The following is a 20,575-nucleotide window of genomic DNA, read 5'->3' as shown; positions in this document are numbered from 1 at the left end:
CAGTCCCACAAATAATAGGCGCTCATGCTTCCTAGCTCATACAAGACAAATTAAATCTATGTCCTTTGGTACATATAGCCTATATCATTCAGATAGTCTTCTCCAAAGGCTAAATCTTGGGAAAATAAAGAGTCTTTTATATTTTTCTGATAGGACCCTGGGACTATTTTGTTTTTGAGGCAAAATTCTTCCCTGCCAAGTCATCCAAGTGTGGTCTTCTAGGATAGCAGCTTCATTTGTACAATAAAGGGCATCTCCCTTTTCGGTATTCCATTTAAGTTCTACCCTATGTTATCTTCAGTATAAATCATGTCAGCCTATACCAAAAATGTGCTTTCATCATATGGGTTTCAAGGATGGTGCTTTACACCATGAAATCCCCTTTGAGCTTATGCTCCAAGGCATAGTTGTTTGTTTGTTGTTGTTTTTAATTCAGAAAAAATAAAACTCACATCTCTGCCATGACGGCAAACAAAACAGGATGAATCAATCCTGCCGTAAATTCTTACCATAGTAAATAATCAGAAAGCCTAAGGTGCAGAGGAACTAGTTTTACACTTTTCAAAAGTGAGATTTATAAAGTCAGTCCTTTGCTTTCACCTTAGATGCTTTTGCATAAAAAACATCATTGTGTTACATTGCAAACCATATTGATCTTTGAACCACCACTTCCAGCTTCAGCAGAGCTCCATGTAATCACATCTGCCTTCAGCATTCAACTCCTTTCACAGTTCCCCTTGTTGACCATAAGAAGGTCAATATCAACAAGTCCTCCTTAAAAATCATACATCCTTTTATTTGAGATCCCAGAGCTTATTGCTGACTTCATCAACAGCAAGTTTACAAGGTTGCAGACCCATCATCCCATCATCCCACTTGTCTATTTTTTCCTCTGAAAGACTAGCTAAACACAACAGTATCAATCTATGGAATTGATTTGATGCTCTTTATAGAAGATAATGGTCTGTAAGGTTCTGAAGCCTAAGCAGACTCTCTTCAATGTGTTTGAGTAGGACTGACCAAGAGTTTGTGCCAGTTTACTATTCTTTTCCTTAAATCCACTTTGTCAAGCCAGATATAAGCTTCGCCAATCAGTGTCTTTTTCATAAACTTCCCTCCATTGGAAACAAGCAAAATCTAGAAGACAAAAAAAGTAAAAAATGTACTTTATCTCATTCTCTAGCATTCATATCAATCTAACAAATAGTTATTAAGCACTTACTATAAGCAAGTAATTTTAAAGACATTTTTCTCACTGTGGAAGAAAAAGAAAAGAAGAAAATGGGGAAGAATTACAATGACTAAGAAATCCTCAGAATACTTTCATGCTATACATGATTTTTTTTTTAAAGCAATAGGGGTTAAGTAACTTGCTCAAGGTTAGAAGGCCAGTTATTATTTCTGGGTGTGGTGCTGAGCATCTGAGCCCAGATTTGATCTGATCCAGGTCATCCTGACACTGGAGCCGGTGCTCTTACTCGCTGAGCCACATGGCCACCCCTAAGCAATTGGAGTTAAGTAACTTGCTCAAGGTTACACGGCCAGGTGTTTCTGGGTGGGTGCTAAGTGTCTGAGCCCAGGATTCGATCTCCAGGTCTTCTCAACACTGGAGCCGGTGCTCTTACTCGCTGTGTACCTGGCCGTCCCGCTATACATGAATTTTAATATTTCTTAATATTCCTTGAACTAAACTGTACATCCTTGAGGTTCTGACCATTCAAAAAATGACATCTGTATGCTTAGATTAAAACTGATGTACTTAAACAAATCTATAGGCTAATTTACCAAACATCTTTGTCCCAGATCATGCAATATGAAATCAACTAAAATATTATTTTAATGCTAGAAGAATGAAGTGGAAACAATTTTGAAAAATTAGATTATATCATTTGGCATTTTAATCTTCTCACATTTCACACACTAATTCAAATTCTTTGCAAATTTTTCTTCAATTTTCACCCCCCAACACAAATCCTACACTCCAGTTAAACTATATTGTGAACATTTCTTGCATATTGATGCCACTGGCCCTTAGCTGAATCTGTAGCATTGGCTAGGCATGTCCTCCTATGCCCCCTTTATTTCTCATTATTTTTGTTCAATCATTTTTTGTCATCTCCAACTCTTTGTGACAAAAATGCTGGAGTGATTTGCCATTTCCTTCTCCAGTTCATTTTACAGATGAGGGAACTGAGGCAAACAGGTTTAAGTGAATTGCCCAGAGTCCCATGGTTAGGAAGTGTCTGAGACCAGATTTGAACTCAGGAAGATGAGCCTTACTGACTCCAGGACTGGTGCTCTGTCTGCTGTGCCACCTAGTTGCCTCCTTTACTTATCAAAAACCTACTAATCCTTAAAGACTCATTGAACACTTATTAACTTCCTAATATTTATAAGACATTTTACTAGGTATTATGAGACTATAGTAAGACTAGGGATGGGCTACTTTATTTTTCAGCAGGGTCATAGTATAGGTGTTATCTCTAGCATAATCCTAGGAAGAAAGGGTTGAGGGCAACATCACCCAATGAGTCATATTTCAACCTTCATGAGAATGAAAAGAAAATACTGGGATTGGTTAGATTTGTAAGGGGTAAGGGGAACATATCTGAGACCAGATGGAGGAGATGGAGGTAGGTAAAGAGAAGCAGAGACCTACTCTAAGAATTAAATCTAGATTTGCACCTTAGGGAAGACTTGAGTTAACTAGACCTCATGACTTCTTTAGTGAGGAGTGTCCTTGTTAAGGCACTTGCTGTTAAATTACTAGCTGTACTAGCTACAAGATTTGCATTCCCTGGTTTCTAAGAATCAAAAAAAGTAGACATAGAGTCTTCCTGTCATGCTTAGATGAAAGAAGTTAGTCTCCTTTCCTCTGCAGTAGGAGTCATCTTCCTTATTGAGATTTAAAGATTAGACTGGAGAGATCAGTCTTATGTTTTATACAATAAAGCTGAGGAGGGAGGGAATCTTGGTTTCCCTGCATTAAGAAAAGGCTGATAGGAGTGACAGACATATCTTTTCCTTCTTGCCTTTCAAGACTACATTTAAATATAAGTGGAATAAAATTGTAGTTTAAGTAAAAGGGCACTAGAAAAAGCCTACTATTAAAAAAAATTCTTTCCTATACAGCCAGAATCCCACCAAGTAGAGATTTATTTGGTTGAAATTGGTACCCTGATAGGATTAATGAGGTAGGCAAAGTAATTCACTCTCAGAATTTAAATTAGTTCAGTCAAAAATTTTATTAAAGTATAAATTATTTCTGTTGCATTGTAGACTTTTGGGGACGGGGGGGGGGTAGGCTGGGGTGGCCAGTATATAAAGTTCACATAGGACACAATCATAGAATTTACAATTCAGTAGGAGAATAAGTTAAAAATATGAATAAACTATAATACCAAATAAAAACTAATTGCATTAGGTCAAAGTACAGTGCTTTGTGAAATCTAAGTGGACCAAGATCATGACCAACTGGGGTATCTAGGGAGACATTGCTTAGGAGGTAGAATTTGATTTGAATTACAAAGGAAGATTAGGATTTCAATAGGTAGGAGATGGCAAAAGGGAATTCAAGAACAATAAGTGATCCGATTTGACTGGCAAAAGAATAGATGGAAGGGTAGTGTAATATTTTTGACATCTTGTCACTACAAAGATCCTAAAGATAATGAATTCCTGTTGTCATAGCCCACTGTCATTGTAAAAAAAGAGAAATTTTAGGTGGCGCCTAGATGGCACAGTGAATAGTGCACCAGCCCTGGAGTCAGTAGGACCTGAGTTCAAATTTAGCCTTAAACACTTGATCACACTTACTAGCTGTGTGACCTTGGGCAAGTCACTTAACCCCAATTGCTCTGCATTGCCCCCTCCAAAAATAAAAGAAAAGAAAAAAAAGAAAAGAAAGAAATTTTGAACTTCTGCCCTGGCTGAGCTCACTGTAGGACTTAGATGTTATGATTTGTCAAGAATACTGCAGTCAAACTCTAAAACTTACCTAAAAAGACTGGCAAGGTCAATTGAACTAATGGTTCTGGGCATGGAGTCTAACTTTTATAATAAAGATGCATTAAAGGATTTTGAGCAGAAGGATGGCATGACTCCATCAATTCATGAGGGACTTAAGTCTGACACATGTGTAAAGGGTAGATTGAAGGGTGCAAGAAGATAATTTAGTTGACTAAAGAAAAAGAGAGAAGTAATGATCTGTCCTTGGGTGGTCACAAGAATAGAGGTGAGGAGATTTTGCCCAACTGACAATTTTTAATAACTGATGTTGGCACTGAAAAACAATAACTAAGTCAGAAAGAATATGGTTTTGTAGGAATGGAAAAGTTTATTTTATATATGTTGGCTTTGAAGTGCCAGCAGGACTTGCCTACAGTACCTTATAGGCAGTAGAACCTGAGGGCTAGGAACTCAGGGTTCAATTGATAAATTAATAATTATATCCTTAGAGGGAGTAGTTTGAACTGTGAGAATGCCAAGGGAAATTGTGTTGTTGTATACTTGTTCAGTCATATCTGACTCTTTGTGATCTCATATACCATAGCACACCAGGTTGTTTTACCCTCTGTTATTTCTCAGAGTGTATCCAAGTTCACGTTCATTGTTTTCATGACACCATCTATCCATCTTATCCTCTGCCATCCCCTTCTCCTTTTGCCTTCAATCTTTCCTAACACCAGGGTCTTTTCCCACAAGTCCTGTCTTCTCATTATGTGCCCAAAGTATTTAAGCTTCAGTTTCAGTATTTGACCTTCCAGTGAATAACCTGAATTAATTTCTTTAAGTATTTACTTATTTTAATCTCCTTGTACAGAGGATTCTCAAAAGTCTTCTGCAGTACCACTATTAGAAAGCATTGATTCTTGGAGTGCTCAGCTTTCCTTATAATTCAACTCAGTAAACTTCTCCTGCAAAAACCATAGCTTTGACTATATAGACCTTTGACAGCAATGTAATGCTCAAATTTTCCTTAACTTTCCTTCCAAGGAGCAAGCATCTTTTAATTTCATGGCTGCATTTGCCATCTGTAGTGATCTTTGAGCTCAAGAATATAAACTATGACACTGCTTCCTTTACTTCTCCCTCTGTTTGGCAGGAAGTGATAGGACCAGTTGCAAAGATGTTAGGATTTTTGTTTTGCTTTGTTTTTAAATAAAGTTTCAAAGTTAAGCTTCAAACCAGATTTTATTCCCTCCTCTTTCACCCTCATCAAGAGGTTTCTTAATTCTTCATTTTCTGCCATCAAAGTGGTATCATCTCCATATCAGAGATTGTTGATATTTCTCCCAGCAACTTTAATTCCAGCTTTTGATTAAGTCAGCTTAGCATTTTGCATAATGTTCTCTGCATATAAGTTAGATAAATGAGGTGACAATGTATAACCTTGCTGTACTCCTTTTCCAGTCAACCAATGGGTTGTTCCATATTCAGTTCTCATTGTTCCTTCTTCACCTGCATAAAGAGTCCTCAGGAGACAAGTAAGATTATCTGACACTTTCATTTCTTTAAGATTTGCCACATTTTGTTGTGATCCAACAGTCAAATGTTTTCATGTAGTAATGAAGAGTAGAAATTGATGTGTTTTTTTTTAAACTCCCTTACTTTCTCTATAATCCAGTGAATGTTAGCAATTTGGTCTTTAGTTCCTCTGCTTCTTTGAAAACCAGGCTGCTGATTAAAAGTCAGACATCCTGGAGAAAGAAGTCTAGTGGACCTTAGAAAACATTGCTAATGGGCTAGTGAAAGTGACAGAATTCCATCTGAGCTATTAAAAATACTAAAAGATGATACTGTTAAAGTGCTGTACTCAATATGCCAACACATTTGGAAAACTCAACTATAACCACTGTATTGGAAGAGTTCAGTTTATGTCCTAGTCCTAAAGAAGGGAAATGGCAAGGAATGTTCATAGTATTGAACAATTGCGCCCATTTCACATGCCAGTAAGGTTATGCTTAAGTGAAAGCATAAGGTGAGAGGGAGAAGAGGACCAAGCATGGGATGATGAATGACATTAAACTTAAGAGATCAGGAGGAGACCAACGGATTAGCAGAAGAGAACAAATAGAAACTGTTAATAGAGGTGGGAGAATAATTGAGAATTTGTTGCTTTAGAATAAGGGAAAAAAAAGAGTGAGCAGGATCAAGTGGTCCACATTATCAAAGTTACAAGGATGTCAAAAAACATAAAAGATCTAAAAAAGGTCGTTAGTGGAAACATCATGGAAGTCATATTCAGGTTCAATAAAATACATTCTATTGCCACCAGAAAGTTAAATGGCTTTGGTAAAGTTTATGCCTCAAACTTTTGTCTCAAGAAAAGTATCTTTATTATGGTATTGGAGATTGTAGTAAGAGCTGGTGAAAAAGAATTAGAAGAGAATTTTACTTTGATGAAATGTTTTGAGCAGTTTACCATTAATCATGAGATCAATCAATCAATAAGCATACTTGCTATGTGCCAAGCATTGGGTTAAGCACTAGGGATGTAAATTAAAACACACACACACACACACACACACACACAACAGCTCAAAGTCTCAAAATCTACATTCTGTCAAAGAAGAGAACATATGCTATAGAGGAACAGGCATATTATTTCAGGAATTCTTTTGGTGCATAGGTTTGACTAGATGAATGCTGGGGTCCCTTTTAACTGAAATTCTGTGGTTCTATGTACATATATAATTTTATACAGAATAAATACTAAGTATTGTAAAATGAGGTTTTAGGATTTTAAATTTAAGACTAGAAAAACCTTACAGGTCTTATAGTAAATTTTATTTTAAACAGCTTTTGAGCATGCCTAGTTTGCCTAACATGGAGACCTCACATCCCCAGACATTTGAGTGGCTTTACCACCCACATCGTGGGGGCTCCATGTGAAGCAACCTAGACATGCTCATATGCCAGGTTATACAATAGAAGAAGAAATAAAGTTCTAGTGAGAGGATAAATAACTTGCTAAGGTTTCACAGACAATATGTGCCAAAGCCAGGATTCAAACCCAGGTTCTCTGACTAAAGCCAGCAAAATCTCTAATTTAATACCTTGTGTTTCTGAAATTGTATCATTTGCACAGTAACTAGGCCAGGGTGTGAGGGCACTTGTACTGGCTTCTGAGAACAGATTGTTAAATTTTCAGTGTGAGCATTATATCTTGGAAATCAGCAAAGGCTACAAATCAGAGTTGGAGTTATTGTTTTGTTGATTATCAGACTTAAGAAAATGATGGAGAAAATTTTAATATATATTAAACTAAAAATGTTTCCTGGGAACATTTTTTTTTCTTTAGAGAGCCAGCTGTGGAATATTTACCAGCATATCACTGGTCAGGTTGGGTGTTTTATCTTCAAAAATGAGTTATATTTATATATGGCTGTCAGAATTTAATGGATATACAAATATAATAAAACTTTTAAAATTAAAAAGACAATTTAATAAAATCCACTACACAGATTGGGGTGGAGTCAAGATGGTGGAGTAGAAATAGGACTTCCACGGGGCTCCGGCTTCCACCTGCTCCAATTCAAGTAAAAGGTGACTCTGAACAAACTTTGGAGCTACTGAACCCACAAAATGACACAGAGGAGCTAACCTGCCACTGAGGACAGCCTGGCAAGATGACAAGAAGGGGCCAGTGAAGTGCTATGGGAGCTGACACCAGCCCCATGCCAGTCAGAGGTTTTAGCTTCAGGGTGGACCTGACCAGCCCCTGGCTGGAGGGACTTTAGATCACCAGCAGCTGTGGCAGTTTCCAGAATTATCAACACATAGGTGCTAAGGACAAAGTGAGATGTCAGTATAGTGTGGACTTTGGGATGCAGTAGTTCGGGAATGAGGTCAGTCTTTGCCCCTGGGGTGAGAAGCTACTGAGGCACATATGCCATGCAGCCACAGCCATGTGGCTGCTTCAGCCCCTGGTCTGCAGATTGTAGGGGGACCAAGCAACCAATCTGAGGGGTAATTGCTCTTGCTTTAACCTGCTTGGATCTGGATTGTGGTCTCGGGTGGAGGTCCTGGGGTGTGCATCCAGCTTTCCAGAGCATGGGGAGGCTTCAGAGAAGGCACATAACTAATACCTTTGGAAGCTGAGAAAGCGCCAGCAATTGGGACGAAGTACCCCTGTCTGGTAGCAGAGTGCTATTGTGGCAAAAAGCCAAAAAGTAAAATAATTGAGTGGCAACATAAGCAAATGAGGGAAGCAAAGCAAGCAGAGGAACCCAATTTTACACTCCTATTTTGGGGACAAAACGGATCAAAGCATGGAACAGGAGGAAGACAGTGAAGTCAGAACTCCTGCACCAAAAGCTTCCAAGAAAAAATATCAGCTGGTTACAGGCCATAGAGGAGCTTAAGAAGGATTTTGAAAATCAACTAAGAGAAGTGGAGGAAAAATTGAGAAGAGAAATAAGGATGATGCAAGAAAATTATGAAATGAGAGTCAACAATATGACTGAATAAAATACCTTAAAAATAGACTAAATCAAATGGCAAAAGAGGCTCAAAAAGGAAATGAGGAGAAGAATGCCTTAAAAAGCCAAATTTGACAGATGGAAAAAAATCTCAAAAGCTCACTGAAGAGAATCATTCCCTCAGAATTAGATTGGAGCAAATGGAAGCTAGTGACTTTATGAGAAATCAAGATACTATTAAACAGATCCAAAGAAATGAAAAAAATAGAAGGCAGTGTGAAATATCTCATTGGGAAAACCACTGACCTGGAAAATAGATCCAGGAGAGATAATTTAAAAATTATTGTACTACCTGAAAGCCATGATCAAAAAAAGAACCTAGAAGTCATCCTTCAAGAAATTCTCAAGGAAAATTTTCCTGATATTTTAGAGCCAGAGGGCAAAATAGAGGTTGAAAGAATCTACTGATCACCCCCTGAAAAAGATCCCCAAAAGAAAACTCCTACGAATATTATACCCAGGTTCTGGAATTCCCTGATCAAGGAGAAAATATTACAAGCAGCCAGGAAGAAACAATTTGAATACTGTGGAAACACAATCAGGATAACACAGGATCTGGCAGCTTCTACACTGAGGGATTGAAGGGCTTAGAATATGATATTCTGGAGGTCAAAGGAGCTGGGATTAAAACCAAGAATCACCTACCCAGCAAAACCGAGTATCATGTTTCAGGGGAAAATATGGTCATTCAGTGGAATAGAGGACTTTCAAGCATTCTTGGTGAAAAAAACAGAGTTGAATAGAAAATTTGACATTCAGATGGAAAAGCAAGAGAAACATGAAAATGTAAACAGGGAAAAGAAATCATAAGGAGCTTATCAAAGTTGAACTATTTACATCCCTACATGAAAAAACAATAATTGAAACTGATGAAACTTTTCTCAGTATGAGAAGAGTTGAAGGGAATAGAAATGTGAATATCTATCTATCTATCTATCGATAGACAGACAGACAGACATATATATGCCTATATAGGAGGATATATGGGTATATGAATGTATATGTGAATGTGTGTATATATGTGTATAGGTATACATAGAGAGAGGGCACAGGACCAATTTAATAGGAATGGATGATACTTAAAAGGTTAAATTAAGAGATGAGAGAGGAATATAATGAGAGGAGATGGGGAGAGACAGAATGGGGTAATCTATCTCATATAGAAGAGGCAAGGGAAAATGGTTACAATGGAGGGGAAGAATAGAGGCAAAAGGGAATGGATCAACCTTATTCTCATTGAATTTGTCTTAGGGAGGGAATGACATACACACTAAATAGGGCATCTCTCCCTACAGGAGAGTAGGGAGGAAGGGGATGAGAGGGGGTGATGGAATGGAGGGCAGGCTGGGGGGGAGGGAAGTTGGAAGCACCCACTTTTGAAAAGGGACAGGATCAACATAGAGAATAGAACAAGTGGGAAGTGGGATAGGAAGGAGGGAAATACAGTCAGTCTTTTACAATATATCCACTATGAAAATGTTTTGCATGGCTACACATGTGCAAACTACACTGAATTGCTTATATATATATATATATTTGCTTATATATAATATATATAGCTCATATATATATAATATATATATTTTTGCTTATATATATATACTTTTATTAATATTATTTTACATGTAACTGGGAAATAAGATATATAGGCACTGGGGCATAGAAATCTACCATGCCCTACTCCCAAGTCAGAGGGGGTATGGGAGAAGATATATGAGACAGCAAATTGGAGGAGGGGATATCCAGTGGGATAGCTATTTCAGGGACATGGGTAGGGAAGAAATGGGGAGAAAATTTGTAACTCTAAATCTTGCAGGAATGAATGATGTAAACTAGAAGTTAATAAAGCATTTGATTTAAAAAAATCTACTACACAAACTAAAGAATATGTAGAGAATTACCTGAAGAGAATGCCCAGCAGGACTCAGGCTAAACCTAAATATTTCATTGAATGAAGGCTCTCGATCATGCCTACACACTCTTGTCTTTTTCTTGACCACTCTTTTTTGAGTAGAAATGTTGACCACATACAGCTTCACATACAAATCTGCCAATAAGAAGTCAGTTTGTTACATATCCATTGCTGTCATATTTGACCAATAATACTAAGAAACATTTTTTAAAACAGTACTTTAAGCTGTGCAAAAGTGCTTTACATATATTTTCTCATTTGATCTTTACAGTATCCCTATGAGACAAATAATACTATCACTACCCCACTTTACTGATAAGGAAACTCAGGTTTTGAGAGTTTAAATGACTTGTTCATGGTCACACAACTAGTAAATGTCAGGGGCAATATCTGGTCTCTAATCTCTTTTGACTCCCTGTCCAGATTGCTTTCTACTATAGTACCTACCTCTATAAACTTTCCACTATCTAATTGAGGAATTAAAATTTTATACTGAGTCCTGCCTGATTTCTGCATGAAACCTATAATCTCATTACAATTTACATCAGACAACTTAGGTATTAGAGTAAGTTATTCTAATTTTCTCAGAAAATAGATTTTTATGTTTAGTATATATCAGTCTATATGCTTTAAAATATCAAAAAGGTAAGCAAAAGCAATATATTTGATTTAAATTTAACTAATCATTCAAGTTTTAACTAATTTTAGTTTTCGTCAAAATGTATATTGTCATATCAATGTCCTTTTTGAATATATTGACCTGTTTAATTCTTATAAAATAGATACCTGGTAAATGATCAGGAGATTTAAATTTGTAGGTGATGTTTCTGCACTGAAGAATCTCAACTATTAGCTGTTCTCCATCTGTTTTCATTTCCTTTTTCAGGGCAATCTTGATTTCTCCCATTACTTGTGTTTTAGCTGAAACAGGTAATACATAACACAAACTTAAAGAAAATGCAATATCTGTCATGGATAGATGCTTGAAATGAATTAGATTACATTGTAGATCACAGTTATACATAGTTATCAGGAATTGGTAACTCAATTACTTCTGTAAAATGTCACCATATTTATCATTTGTCATTAATCCTTCTCATAGGAAAGGAACTTTCATACCAAGAAACCCAAGTCACATTTTATTCTCAATTCTTGTAACTGAAGTGTTCTCACAGACAAGAGACAAAAATATATTTCTGGGGATATAGAAGTGACACAAAATGGGCTCTGAGCATATGTGCCTTCCAGGTACACTTTCAGTCCTTACCATCACAATGGAAACTGCCTGGGTCACACACTCTTCACACTTATTTTTGCATAGTGCTGGGATATGGTGGGGAAATGTGACATGAGATGTGGAGGGCACAGTGACTGATAGGAAAGATATGGAGAAATTATCATAAGACTTCACGAATATGGATAATTGCCGTCAGTTTTTGTTGGCATTTAGGCAACTTGTTGATTGCAGAATTTGATTAATTTCTTTACTGAGTTAATCAACTCTTTGACTGGAGAAACCTTTATGTTGTGAGGTTTAAAGAAACTTAGGCATATATCCTAGAACAACTTGTGGTTACCTTGTCTACTTCCTCCAGTAAACAATACCAGCATTCAAATAGAAACCAAGTGATCTTCCATAGTCTTCCAATTTAGTACTAAATTGGGACCAGCACAAGATTTTCAGATATAAATTAGGATTACACAGTGGCCAAGCATAAGGAGCATCTTGAAATATTACTACTTTTGAATTATTTTAGAGATCAATCATGCTGACCAATGTGTCCACAGGGCAAGACTCTTTAACAGTAAATCTGAGATGTTCAGGGTCATGGTACTCTCTCAAAATCAGTTTCATTTTGTTCTCTGGAATCATACACAAAATACACATAGGTTAAAAAATTCAGCATGAAGTCACATAGAAAAGCCATTAAGTGAGATTCAATATTTGTCATTAACAATTATGTCTTGTGTATTCATCCTTTGATCATGTATTTAATAGTAAAGGCATGTTTGAATATGTTCATTAAAAATGGTTTACACATGTAACTATAATGTCATTCACTTTACAAATGAAGAGACACGAAAGGATGCCCATTTAAAGGTAGAATACTTATTCTAAATCAGAGATGATATTATTAGCTCATGTCTGTTGTTGTTGTCTCTTTTATTCTTTATTTGAGCTCATCAGACAGATAAATCTTCCCTATTGGTAAAGCCAATCAGAAATTTCTAGCTGTACAATTTTTGTCACCACTATGCTCCTGTAATAATGAACACTATTATAGCATGTAATTTTGCAAACTAGAAAAATATAAATCAAGTAGGAAGCTAGTAATCATTTTGTCTTGAATGATGTACAGATGTGCCTATAGAGTAAGGAGAAGATTCTCCAAGTTCTGTGTTGCCTTGTTACTTCATAGTCACAATTCAGATTCTGAAATATTTTTTTCTTCTATTTTTGTCATTTCATTTTCTAGGGTCTATTTTATAAATTTGAAATACCAAAAAGGTTAAAAATGTATCATGGTAGCTCTGAGATTTGGGGTAGCAAGTTGGCATAATGGGTATATAGCATTTGACTTGGAGTCAGGGATTTGAATTAAAATCCAGCCTTAGATATTGTCTATCTCTGTGATCCAAGGCAAGTCCCTTGACCTCTTTCTAAGCCTCAGCTTTCTCATTTGTAAAATAAGGCTAATAATAGCAGCTATTTCACAAGATTTTTGCAAGAATCAGATGAGATACCAAGTGTAAAACACTTTGCAAACCATAAAGCACCATAAAAATGGTATCTTTTATTGTTAATATAATGTGTGCATTTTAGCTTTAATTTCAATGGCTTTACTGATTATCACAGATACAACACAGGAAAAAAATAAAAGATAGCTATAGTTTAATTGGCATGAGGAAGGATTAGGACTATCATATGACTATAGTTTCAAAAATATTAAACAGTAACTGTTTTTTTTTATTTCTGGGTGTGGTACTGAATGTTTGAGCCCAGGATTCAATCTCCACGTCATCCCAACACTGGAGCTGGTGCTTTTACTCGCTGAGCCACCTGGCTGCCCCTAAGCAGTTGGGGTTAATTAACTTGTTCAAGGTTACACAGCCAGGTGTTTCTGGGTGGGTACTAAGTGTCCAAGCCTGGGATTCGATCTCCAGGTCATCCTGACACTGGAGCCAGTGCTCTTACTCGCTGTGCTACCTGGCCTCCCCTCAGTAACTGTTTTTTAAGCCTTGCAAAAGAAAGTATTGTACAGTAACTGTAAGGAGAAAATTCTATACTTTAATAAAAATGTCAATATGGATAAACTTCAGAATACTTTTCCAGCATAATGAAATTGAAATGCATATGTTATCACCGAAGTTGCAAAACTGGGTTCAATAACCAAATGTTAGCACCAATGGACATAAAATCAACTTTATGAAAGTTTCAAATTTGTGCACAATATAATCACAATAATTTATCAAGAGAATTGTGCCTAAAGTTTTAGATTGACATTGAGAAAAGTTACTGTAGGCTACTTTCTATAATAACCCCTTTGATGACTCAATCAGTAAAAGAATGAATAGATCCTGGGTTTGGTCCAGTATTCAATTTAATTCAATAAGTGGTGTTTTTTTTTAAAGTTTCTTCTGTATAATATGTCAGCCTTTTTGTTCTTTATAGGCATGGTTAGGTTCTCTGATCACATCATGCTATCAGAAAGTATTAGGCTTATCACTCTGATAAAAGTGGTATTTACAAAGAAAATATAACTTGTCCCGTACCCTCAAAGAGCTTATAATCTATTTAGGAAGAAAAGACTAGCAGACATGAAAAGATTAGCACACAAAATAGGACAACATAATAACTAAGGGATGAATTGTGTGGTACAAATAATACCTGGCCTTTAATAGTGTTATCTCATTTGATCCTCAAAACAATGTTGTGACATAGGTACTATTATTGCCTTCATTTTACAAATGAAGACACTTGGCTTAGAAAAGCTAAGTAACTTGTCCAGGATTGTACAGATAGTAAGTGGTCAGAGGCAGGATTCAAACTCAGGTCTTCCTGACTCCAAGTTCAGTGTTCTATCCACTATGCCACCTGCATGCCTATAAAAATAAAACTAATGATAAAGAAAAAGAAGAACATAGACAAATATGGGAAATTTTATTATAGTTTTCAGAATTCCTATCAATTATTAAATTGTTTGAACCTAACTTTATGTGTCTAGAAAGTTGTGTGACCCAGAAGTTTCCAGTAGAGATTAGAGATGCTCAAGGGAAGTGGACAGTTATAAGGAATGCTTTGATTCCCTACCCACCCCTAATCCCCACACAGTGCTTGTTTGGGGTCAGTTCCAGCAGTGTTTTGGGAATACCCAGAGCTTGTGCTTTTGGATTTCCTAGATTAGAGTGAATGTTTATATTTACCAATTGATATATATATATATATATATATATATATATATATATATAACTGCCCTTTTCTGGAAACTGCCTGTGGGCTATGTGGGGGCAGTCAGAAAAATGTCCTTGCCCTCCTGTCTGAACTCTATATGATAAAACCTCACAAAGACTTAAGGAAGGAGCTTCACCCTTTCTACCTCTCTCCTTTGCCAAATAACCTAATAAAATTCTTCCTAAAACTTTTTTTTTTCTGATTTTGGGATTTGTTCTCACAACTAGCATCAACTACTAGAAAAGGCAAATTTCAGAAAATGGTACAAAATAAGATTAGATGGACATGGTGAGAATACATAATGAGAGACAGTGATGAGCAGGTAGAATTTAGCATTGGTACAGTAAGGATTGTGATTGATTTGGCTCTTTTAAAAATAATAAATAATAATAAAAAATAAAACAAATAATAAAAATAAATTATATGGTGCCAGCTATGTACCAGTCATGGTGCTAAGTGCTTTACAGTCATCATCTTATTTGATCTTCACAACAACCCTGGGGGTAGGTATTATTATTATCTCAATTTCACAAATGAGGAAACTGAGGCATACAGAGGATAAATGACTAGCCCTGGGTCACACAGTGAGAGGAACTACTGAGGAAGTTGTTAAAGTGTTTTAGAATGAATTATAATGATTGCTTCCATATAGTTATGAAAGTATAAAGTAGAATATAGTTGGAATTTACTGCAATCTAAGAAATGGTGAATATAAACAATGCAGAAAACAATGGGAAGACATGAACTGAAAAACCAATAAGCTGACTGAGGAATGTAATATATGCAATGACTATGACAATATAAATGGAAATAATAAAAACACTAAAAAGGAAATGAAAATGAACATAGTTATAATGAACAAGCTTGTCCTTAAAGAAAAAAATGAGAAAATGGACTACCCTCCCTTCTTTGAAGAGGTAGAAGACTATGAGTGTATTAAGCCTGAACTTATTGTTAGATTCAGTCAATGTGTTTTGGTGAGTTTTGTTGGAATGCTTTTTAAATCTTCTTAATCTTTGAGTAGTAGGAAATGATAATATTTAAAAATGAAAGTTACATGAAAGTTGTAATTATTAAAAAATTTAAAAATCATAGCTGGTGAGGTGAGTTCTAGGTAGTTCATAGTATCACAGAGTCATAGTATTCAAAATTGAAAGATAACTTAGAAAGCTTCTAGTCTAACTAACCATTTTGTCTTACACATGATAATAGTGAGGCCCAGAGAGGGTGTCCTTGATGAAGGTATGAGAACTGAACAGATAAGCTTCCTTAAACAATATTCTATAGACAATATGTTTTTGGTCCCATGATTGATTAAAAGACATAAAGAATATAAGATCCTATTTTATTTAGTGTTTATTCTATAGAAAAGCACATTTGATATGGTAGAACAATCTACTACTTTGTAGTGACTCTCCTCTGACAATATGCCAACACATCAAAATCACATAAGATTCCTTGTCAGATTTAACAACAGAGAGCTTAATTCACTCATTCTGATTATTACCATCAGCTGAGACATACGTTGTGTACTCAATCAAGATCTTTATTGGTATCATGGAGAAGGTCCAGTGAAGAGTCCAGATAGAAGACCTACTTCCTAGATGCTATGTCTGAGGAAGCCTTTTAAATGCCCCCATTCAGAGATGATATTGGACTCTGCATTATGTTCCAGAACAAAATCATTCCATAATGATTCCAAAGAATTTGACAATTATCCACAGAAAAAAACCAAACAGTTGAAGCCTACTTCAGACTATGACATGGAGTTGGATGCACAATTTATACAATCTGTGTACATAAATCTTGGATAGATGCTGAAAATGTACAATGAGGTAGTCCCAGAATTTGACAAGAAGACAATGGGCTTGATTGCCTTTAGGAAATTGGGTAATTTTTTTGTTTTGTTTTCTTGTATGACCCTAATAAACAAATTACCATTTTTTACATGTCAATATACTTTCATTACTGTTGTATAGCTGTAGGACATAGATCAATCACTACATTACCCCAAGAATTTAATTTCTGGATCACTAAAATTTAAATGTAGAGATGGTTAGTGAATCTGAGTGGGCTGTAACAGGTGAAAAATGAGGCAACAGTGGAAAAGATGTCATCAGAGAACTGTATGACAATAAAAAAAAGTTGCGACAGAACCAAGAGGTAACAGCTGTGCAACATTTGTATACTCATAATTTCAAGAGAACTTTCTTCTTATGCTGAGTGGAACTCTCCTTTTCTTTACCCATTCCCATGTTTGTTTTGCTTTTTGGAGGGGGGAGCATGGGGCAATTGGGGTTCAGTGACTTGCCCAAGGCCACACGGTTAGTAAGTGTTAAGTGTCTGAGGCCAGATTTGAACTCAGGTCCTCCTGAATCCATGGCTGGTGCAATATGCACTGCATCATATAGCCGCCCTCCTTTCCCCAGTTTTAACACTGTCATCCTCCCTCCCTTATCCATGGCAGATTTAAGAGAAGATATGGATAAGTGTCACAGATTGGGCAAGAATGGATATATTTGATTCTAGATCATGTGATGGAGCATCTAATCCTTGAGATCATAGATCCATGGAAATATGATATGAATGGTCCATTGAGAAAAAAATAACTAAAACTAAAACTAAAGATACATTGGAATACAGGAAAATAGGAATAAATTTGCCCTATACTGTCATTGTAACTAGGAAAAATTATCTTATACGAGAGTAATTCTTTTTTAAAAAATGTTTTCTTTTTTTAGAGGAATTCTTAATATGGTTCATAAAATACAAAGGTTTTAGGAGTCTTGGGAAAACTTAAAACTTACTATCTGACTTTGTACATAGTACTTGCATAATAAATGGCTATCAGTGAGTAAATGGATCGTGCTTTTTATTCCTACTCTTGTAAGACTTTAAATGTTTTTCTAGTCTTCAAGTGTGTTTCTAATGGCTCTATTATCCAAAAACTTTTGTTTTCCTGTCTTTTATGCCATTATTACTTATCTCTATAGAACTAAGGGCAGAAAGGAAGACTGACCAAGAATGAATCAGTATAAGCCATACAGCAGATATATTTGTGCAGAAAACATTAGACATTTCAAAAACAAAGGTTTTGAAACAAAGGCTTTGATGTAATGGTTTGTGTAGTAGATCCCACTTCCTCCTCCCACATATATACTTTAATTGTCACGTCTGCCTAAAGTTGTATTTGTGCAACCAAAGACTGTCATGTTTTAGTGATTTTTTTTAATATTTTAGGACCAAAGAAATAATCTTTCAAAGTGAGAAATCAAAGGTTATAAAAATCACAGTATTGCAGAATTAGCATGAACCTCTTTTTCAACCTATACCCAAATCATGAATCTGTTGTTTTTTTTTTACCACTTTATCAATAAAAGATTCACTAGCCTTCACTAAAAGAATGTAAGGAACATTAAAGAATTCTGTGCCCAGAAGCTTATTACTGCCTTAGGCAGCCCATACCATTTCTGGAAAACTCTAATCATAATGAATTTTTTTTTGTTATATAAGCCCTAATATACCTGCCTATAATTTCTATTCAATGGTAGTTCTTTCCTTTCATACCTAGCATAACAAGTATAATATTTCTTATACCTAATAGGCCTTAACAAATTCTCATGCTCTCCTTACCACCCAATCTCCAAAGCCTTTTCTTCTCTAAGATAAGAATCTTGAAGTCTTTTAACCAATCCTAGTACAGCATGTATGGTTTTAATTCTCAGTATTCCAGGTGTCCTCTGGACCCACTTTATTTTGTTTTTTCCAAAATGTGTCACCAAGAATTAAACATAACAGGATTAAAAAAAATCAATGCTACATACAATCTCGAAAGGTCTTTGTAGCAAAACCCTAATTTTATACATGAGGAAACTGAATCCTGGGAAGGTTAAGCTCAAAGTCACACCATAAGTGGCAGATCCAGTATGCAAACCCAGGTCCTCTAATAAAAATTATAGTGTTTTCTTCATTATACAGAAACCTCTAGATATCTAGGAGGTAGAGTGAAAAACACCAGACTCGGAGACAGAAAGTATTGAGATCAAAACCTGCCCCGGTCACTAGCAATGTGTTCAAGGATAAACCAATTAATAGCTTCAGTCGTCATAGCTGTAAAATGTGAATGGTAATAGCACCTATAATAGTGGGTTATTGTGAAGGTCAAATCCAATGAGATATATGTGGAGCATTTGGAAAACCTTACAGCAGCATATGAATGTTAGCTATTAATATTGTTATTATAACATACTCTCTCTCATACTGAAGTTGTGGTCTGATCATAACCTCCCTGACTCTGGAACCTACCCTTAATGAATTTAAGTAAAATATTCTAGGAAAATGGCTTAGCATTTTAATGTGTTTTTGTTTGTTTGTCCCAATACTGATGCTTTAGGAAACTATTAGAGGACAGATTGGAATGCAGAGAGACTTAAAGCCAGGAAACCAACCACAAAACTATTGCTGTAGTCTAAATATCAGGTGCTAAGAGCCTATGCCAGAGGGGTAACTTTGTGAGTTTGAAAACAGGGACATAAATGAGAGGTGATATATAGTTAGCAACAAGAAGACAACAACAGATTGGTTACATATGGCAAGTGAAACTAGAAAATCAAGGAGGAAGCCAAAGTTCTGAGCTTGGGTGATGGGAGATTGGGAGTACCTTTAACAGTCATGGTAAAATTGTGAAGGGGAGGGGAGAGATAATTATAGTCAGGAGCAAAGATAATTACAGCCATTCTGTCTTACACATCTTGAGTTAGAGGTACCTATGGAACATTCAATTCAAGATTTCCAAAAGATGTTTGGTGATTCAAGACAAGCAATCAGAAGAGAGGATAAAGGGAAATGGGAATCATTTATATAGAGATAATAGCTGAACTCATGAGAGCCAATGAGATCAAGTGGTATAGTATAACTTATAAGAAAGAGGGATCAAGGTGGAGCCTTGGGTAATATCCAGAGTTAGTTTATATGACCTGGATAAAGATCCATCCAAGGAGACAGAGAAAGAATGGTGAAATATATGGAAGGAGAATTAGGAGGGACAATGTCACAGAAAACCTAGGGAATAAAGAGTATCCAGGATAATAAGGTGATAATGGCAAAGGCTTTCACAGAGTTAAAAAAAAAAAGATGAGGATTACACTTAAAAATTCATTAAATTTTGTAGTAAATAGGTCAATAGTAACTTTGGAAAGAGAAGTTTCAACTGAGTGGTAAGGTGAGAAGATAGACATGTGGTTTAGAAGCAAGTAAAAGAGAGGTTGGGGGTACCTAGTGAAGATAGCTTTCTCAAGGGGTTTAAATCAGAAGGGAGTGGAGGGGGAGATATAGGATGATAGTGAATAAGAATGATCAGAACAAATGATAGCTTTTTGTTTTGTTATGTTATTGTAAATTTTGTTTGCCTCCACAAAGATCTAAATGGTAATGAATAGATCTAAATATCTAAATGGATAGATCTAAATGGAAAAAATATGCCACTGTATACTTCCTGAATTGTGATACCAATTTTTTGACACCAAATCGTACAGGTACTCAGGATGGAGATATGGTAGAAAAAATCCAGAGAGTCAGGAGAGCAGCCAATGAAGACATAGATGGTCTGAGTATCCTTAAAAGTAGAGCTTCTGGGATGAAACAGCCAATCAGAAAAAGAGCAATGTGTAGAAAGAATTTCTAAGTGCTGCTTAAAGAAATAAAGAACAATCTAAATAACTAGAGGGA

The 20,575-nt window shown here is 35.9% G+C and overlaps 1 protein-coding gene across 1 annotated transcript in view; it reads right to left on the bottom strand.

Moving 5' to 3' along the window:
* Positions 1–235: 235 nt before the first annotated feature.
* The window catches only part of LOC138176022 (protein piccolo-like), a 591,004-nt gene continuing 570,664 nt past the window's right edge, over positions 236–20,575 (bottom strand). Inside the window, exons 24-26 of the mRNA XM_069106747.1 lie at positions 11,182–11,316; positions 10,385–10,530; positions 236–1,137 (exon numbers count right to left, since the gene is read on the bottom strand). Coding sequence (XP_068962848.1) covers positions 997–1,137; positions 10,385–10,530; positions 11,182–11,316 — 422 coding nt within the window. The 3' untranslated portion in view covers positions 236–996. The remainder of the gene's footprint in view (positions 1,138–10,384; positions 10,531–11,181; positions 11,317–20,575) is intronic.

The sequence above is a fragment of the Petaurus breviceps genome, unplaced genomic scaffold (genome assembly GCF_028583685.1).
Source record: "Petaurus breviceps papuanus isolate PSGF00001 unplaced genomic scaffold, PetGlider_PUasm1.0 80, whole genome shotgun sequence".
In the NCBI taxonomy this organism is placed as follows: domain Eukaryota; kingdom Metazoa; phylum Chordata; class Mammalia; order Diprotodontia; family Petauridae; genus Petaurus; species Petaurus breviceps.
Note: the sequence above shows the minus strand (reverse complement) of the source record. Positions and strands in the feature narration are given on the sequence as shown.